General features: G+C 45.0%; 1 protein-coding gene across 1 annotated transcript in view; it reads left to right on the top strand.

Moving 5' to 3' along the window:
* Positions 1–308: 308 nt before the first annotated feature.
* Positions 309–6194, top strand: part of arhgef11 (Rho guanine nucleotide exchange factor (GEF) 11) — a 15959-nt gene continuing 10073 nt past the window's right edge. The window contains 7 exon segments of the mRNA XM_034556743.1: positions 309–1827; positions 3473–3558; positions 3649–3753; positions 3932–3981; positions 5048–5105; positions 5204–5403; positions 5527–5598. Of these exon segments, the coding sequence (XP_034412634.1) occupies positions 1793–1827; positions 3473–3558; positions 3649–3753; positions 3932–3981; positions 5048–5105; positions 5204–5403; positions 5527–5598 (606 nt within the window). The 5' untranslated portion in view covers positions 309–1792.

The raw sequence follows: 6194 nt of genomic DNA, 5'->3' as shown, positions 1-6194 counted from the left end.
TGTAACATTTGACGACAGACAGGTCGAAGGTGTTTCATTTTCTATGAATAAAACCTGGCGAATTTATTTTTTAGAAAACAATGTTACAATCCACCCTTCATATATTATGTATAATGTATTTATTTTTGTATGATACATATATTTTAGTGCAGGAACTGACACAATAGCCAGTAGCGTCGAGGCTGCGGTGTGTGAGCAAACCGCCTGCAGTACCACAGTCTGTCCACACGAGGGCGCCGAGGCGCTCCATTTGTAGGTATGCTACACTGACCGCCTGCAGTACCACGGTCCCCCCAGGCGAGGGCGCTGTTGGGTCCTGTTTGTGCCTACGATCTTTGAGAACATGGTGGTGTATCAGCAGCCAGTCAAGACAGCAGGATAACAACACAGCGGAGATCACTATTTACAAGAACTGGGATTTTTTTTAGGTTTTTCAAAGGCAATCAATACATGCAACCACAACTTCCGGGTCTCCTGGCACACCGCGAGAGAGAAGCCAATCCGGATTTTACCACTGCGGCTTGTTTTCGGGGGTGAAAGAAAAGACCCGAGGTGGAACCTCCACTGGAATCGTATCGCCTGCTAGCTCGCTGGCTAACGTGCACCTTTAGTGTTTGGATTTGCACGAAAACGGGACTATCTCGAGCTGGGATCCGCATGCACCACCTCGGCCACTTTGACATCCCGTCCACTCGCATGCAGTTAACGCCATGTTGGCGTTTCGTCTCGCGGACATAGCCGGTTTAGCTAGCTACCTCCGAGGTCCGACTCCGCGTCGCATCTGAGAGCCGAACCCACGGCGCTTTCGGTCGGCCTGAGGACCAACGCGATGCCGCGGCTTGCGATCGGCCCGTCGATAGAAGCTAACGCTAGCCGGGTATAGGAGGCCGCTTCAGAGGCTCGTTTCTCACCCCATTCAGTCCGCTAACTGGATAACTCGCAGCCGAGAAGCACCTTTTTTTTTTTAAACTTTCATTCGGCCCGGTGCTTTCATTTTTATTTTATTTAATTTTTATTTTTTTACAATCCCAACGGCGGAACTAGTTAACGCCGGCTAACTAATCTGTTAATTAGCCGGCTAACGTGAGTTCGTTAGCGAGTGACGCAAAGCCAACGGCTGCACACTTAACTACAGTTAACGGTTGCTTTACGTACGTTATTTTACGTATCAAGTACTTCGCATTAGCGACACACGCACGCGCACGCACACACACACACACACAGTCGCTATCCAGCCCACTTCGAGGGCTCGTGTTAATAAACTAGGTGTGTTAAACACAGGCGCGTGCTTAACGTTAAAGACACGCGCATGTGAACAAGTCCTGGCTGCGCGGAAGCTTATTTCTTTTGTTTTGGTTTTTTTTATTTAAATAGATCCATAATCGATCACGCTGCTACCTGGACGTGTCTGCCTACAGTTAGCTTCACACTGGGGCTAACATCAGCCATTCATTCATGATTCATCACCTTTGAGTCAACCTACAGTCCTTTTTTTTTTTTATTGTATATTTTTTAAATTTTTTTAGAGCTTCTCAGTGTTGTTTTTATTTTTTATTAAAATACTGCTGACACCTGAGTGGAAGCAGGGGGTTTGGGACGCGAACATGAGGAGCAGGTAGCTCCAGAGAGCCTCCATTGTGTTCACCTGAAGAGGAAAGAGATGAGGACGAGGACGATGAAGATGATGATGGGGATGATGATGATGATGATGATGATGATGATGATGAGAGAGGCCCAGTGACGGTGTTGATCCCCGCAGCAGGAAGCAGAGGAGCGTCTCGAGGCTGCAGACATGAGTCTGCGTCAACCCACCTCCACCCTGGACAGGTACGAGCCTCACACACACACACACACACACACACACACACACACACACACACACACACTGTGACACCTTGCGTACTGCTCCCAGTGTGGCCTCTGGAGAAACCAGTCAAGACAGGTTGTTTACTGGGAAGTGTAAACACCTCTCCCAAAATCCCGTGTGCATAACAATACCAGCAAACTAAGACACATTACACCTTTTAAAAAAAAAAGTTTTATTTTTATTCACAAATTGCAAAAAAAAAAAAAGCTATTAATTTGTACGTTGTAAATAAAGTTTGTTGACGGAACTCCAGAGCAGCAACACGTGCGGGACCCGGACGATGTGCAAGCGCGCACACGCTGGAGTTATCAGTTTACACACACACACACACACAACACACACACCAACACACACGCACACACACACACACACAGTTAACTTGTAATGTTGTTTATTATTTTCATATAGCCCACTATAATAAATATGACGAATACTAATATTAATAATATAAACTTTTTGTTCTGATTTGTCGAAAGTCTTGAAGTCTCGTACACACATACTTATCTAAATAAATATCCAATAATATTCTTTTTTTATACATGAAATATCACTTTTATCACTCGTCAATGTCATATTTTTTTTAACATTTTTTAACACTGCACATGTGTGCATATCTTTGATATTCAACTTGTCAAACGTATACCAAATGCTTGACTGTGCTTGTAGTTTATGTATTTTACCATACTATATTTAGTCTTTTGGCATGTGGGACTAGTTTCGTTTCTAATATATATATATATATATATATATATATATATATATATATAATGGTGTACGCTGCAGACACAGTAGATGAAAAAGCAAAGATTTTAGTTTGGAAATGCACCTTTTTTCTGTTCATTTAATGGAAACTGTGTTCTGAATCTAATCATAAGGATCCCCACGTCGTGGCTTAAGTGTCTTTTTGTTGCCTGAACGTGACTCTTCGCCCTGGGGTGTCCCCCCCCCCCCCCCCCCTGCAGTCTTTACCCCAACGCACTGTCTCTCACCTTGTCCGTCGTCACCACGTTCACTGTGTTTCCGTGATGTGTTCAATGCATCTTTTGTCCTGATCGTGTGTCTTTCCTGTTTCTCCTGCTCTGTGTGTGTGTGTGTGTGTGTGTGTGCGCGTGTGTCATGTGACAGCAGGGCAGCCAATAAGACGTCAATGACCACCAGGGGGCGCCCCCATGGTGGTCATTGACGTCCATGGTTACCGTTTTTTTTTTTTGGTCTCACGATACCAAATCACTAAAGAGCTTCTCCCTTAAATACATAAATATCTTCTTGGAAGTCCAGGTGTGTGTTTTCCTTCACAATTCATGCTGAATTTCTTCTCTCTCTCTTCCTCCCCTTTTTGTTTTAATCCCCTTTTTTCCCTTCTTTCCTTTCTGCCATGCTTTCGCTTTCAGCCCGTTTGCCGCTTGGTGAGTTTTCCCTTTCGACCCCTTCTCTTAATGCCCTCTTTCTCACATTCTCACCCTCTCCTGACTCCTCCTCTCCTCTCTTGTTGCTCTAATTGTACTTTCTTTCTTACGTCACTTTATCTCAGATCTTTTTCTCAATCACCCCGTGTTGTTGTTGTTTGGTTCACGCTCGCCCTCTTTTCTCTCATCTCTTAAAAAGGCTCAGCAGTCTGACCATCGGGGACTCGGAGCGCAAATCCTCCGCCGCCCAGCAGAGGGAGCTGATGGCGGACGTCTCTGCTGAGAGTACGGGTAAAATACGAGACTTCCCCGCGCCGCTGATCCCCACATCATTTTAATATCTCCCTTAAACACCCTCCCGAACATCTCTTTCAGCTACCGGTCTCGTCCAGAGATGTGTGGTCGTGCAGAAGGACCAGCTCGGCTTCGGCTTCACGGTGTGTGGAGAGAGAGTCAAGCTAGTGCAGAACGTCCGGCCGGGTAAGACGCAGCCGACTAATGCGATTTAATCATATTTTTGTTTTTAAAAAGTAGTTTTCTTCCATTTTTTTCAAAGAGGTTATTCAGATTTGTGTTTGTCAAATATAAAATGAGGTGCTCAGAGACGTCATCAGCAGCTCTAACAGAGTCTCACTCTTCGCTGTACTCGTCTCTGCAGGCGGAGCAGCAGTCAAAGCCGGAGTCCACGAAGGGGACCGGATCATCAAGGTTTTCACTTCTTAACATCGCAGACGCTCTTGGTTTATTTATTTGAAGTGTTGCTGATTCCCCTCTTCCTCTCCTCCATCTCCTCTTCCTCGTCCTCCTCTTCCACCTCTTCCTCCTCTTCCTCCCTCTCCTCTTCCACCTCTTCCTCCCTCTCCTCTTCTTCCGTCTCCTCTTCCTCCATCTCCTCTTCATCCCTCTCCTCTTCTTCCGTCTCCTCTTCCTCCATCTCCTCTTCCTCCCTCTCCTCTTCTTCCTTCTCCTCTTCCTCCATCTCCTCTTCCTCTTCCTCCGTCTCCTCTTCCTCCATCTCCTCTTCCTCCCTCTCTTCCTCCCTCTCCTCTTCCTCCGTCTCCTCTTCCACCTCTTCCTCCCTCTCCTCTTCCTCCCTCTCCTCTTCTTCCGTCTCCTCTTCCTCCATCTCCTCTTCCTCCTCTTCCTCTTCCTCCGTCTCCTCTTCCACCCTCTCCTCTTCTTCCGTCTCCTCTTCCTCCTCTTCCTCTTCCTCCCTCTCCTCTTCCACCCTCTCCTCTTCTTCCGTCTCCTCTTCCTCCTCTTCCTCTTCCTCCGTCTCCTCTTCCTCCTCTTCCTCTTCCTCCGTCTCCTCTTCCTCCCTCTCCTCTTCCTTCGTCTCCTCTTCCACCTCTTCCTCCTCTTCCACCGTCTCCTCTTCCTCCGTCTCCTCTTCCTCCCTTTCCTTTTCCTCCGTCTCCTCTTCCACCTCTTCCTCCCTCTCCTCTTCCTCCATCTCCTCTTCCTCCGTCTCTTCCTCCATCTCCTCTTCCTCCTCTTCCTCCCTCTCCTCTTCCTCCCTCTCCTCTTCCTCCTCCTCTTCCTCCGTCTCTTCCTCCATCTCCTCTTCCTCATCTTCCTCCATCTCCTCTTCCTCATCTTCCTCTTCCTCCGTCTCCTCTTCCTCCGTCTCTTCCTCCATCTCCTCTTCCTCATCTTCCTCCTCCTCTTCCTCCGTCTCCTCTTCCTCCATCTCCTCTTCCTCCGTCTCCTCTTCCACCTCTTCCACCATCCCCTCTTCCTCTTCCTCCTCTTCCTCTTCCTCTTCCCCTCTCAGGTGAACGGCTCGCTGGTGTCCTCCATGTCCCATCAGGAGGTTGTAAAGCTCATCAAATGTGAGTTTTTTAATGTTTCTGTTGAATGTCCGCTCTATTTGTCTGATTCCATTACTGCTATTGTTTTTTATTTTGTTGTTTTTGTATCGTCCCCATAGCGGGTCCGTACGCCGCTCTGACACTACAAGGTCCGCCCCCTTCCGCCGCCTCCTTGCCCTTAGAGCCCCTCCCCACTGACCTCGCGCCCATTCAAAGAACGTCTCTGGGTGGGGAGGCTCCGCCCCCTCCACCACCACCTCTGCCCTCTGGACTGAGCAGCACCCCCTCCCAAAGAATCACTGGACCCAAACCACTACAGGTGAATGAAACCACGCTCAGGGTTGGTGTCATTGACAATGTGAAGGCTCTTTTCTCAATCCAAGAAATATGACGGGGCTCCGCCATCGAGGGAACTTACAGCGTCTGTAAATGTGTTCTTCAGGACCCAGAAGTACAGAAACATGCCACTCAGATACTCAGGAAGATGCTGGAGCAGGAAGAGGCTGAACTGCAGGTACACACACTGGGACAGGAAATATATATATATACACACACATATATATATATATATATATATATATATATATAACAAGTATATATATATATATATAATATTTATAATATATATATATATATATATATATATATATATATATTTTATATACTGTATATATAAATATATATATATATATATATATATATATAAAATAAATATATATATTATATATATATATATATATAATAAATATATATATATATATATTTATATATATATTATATATATATATATATATATATTTATATATATAAATATATATATATATATATATATATATATATATCCTCCTGTATAAAAACACAGGATTTGCATGTAAGGATCTGTAATGTCCCACTTATTTTTGTATTTCTATACAAGCTAGCTATTAGTTTCTCACTATTGTCATCTCTCTTATATTGTTGTTGCTTCTATTGTTTGTCTTTACTATGTAAAGTGCCTTGAGTACCTTTTTTTTTTTTTTTAAAGCACTATACAAATACAATTTATTATTATTATAATGATATGCTGTAGTGCATAACCCCTTGTTGCATCTGCTGTTGGTGAACACCCCC

The sequence above is a fragment of the Cyclopterus lumpus genome, chromosome 18 (genome assembly GCF_009769545.1).
Source record: "Cyclopterus lumpus isolate fCycLum1 chromosome 18, fCycLum1.pri, whole genome shotgun sequence".
NCBI lineage: Eukaryota > Metazoa > Chordata > Actinopteri > Perciformes > Cyclopteridae > Cyclopterus > Cyclopterus lumpus.
This window is presented reverse-complemented; position numbering and strand designations above follow the sequence as displayed.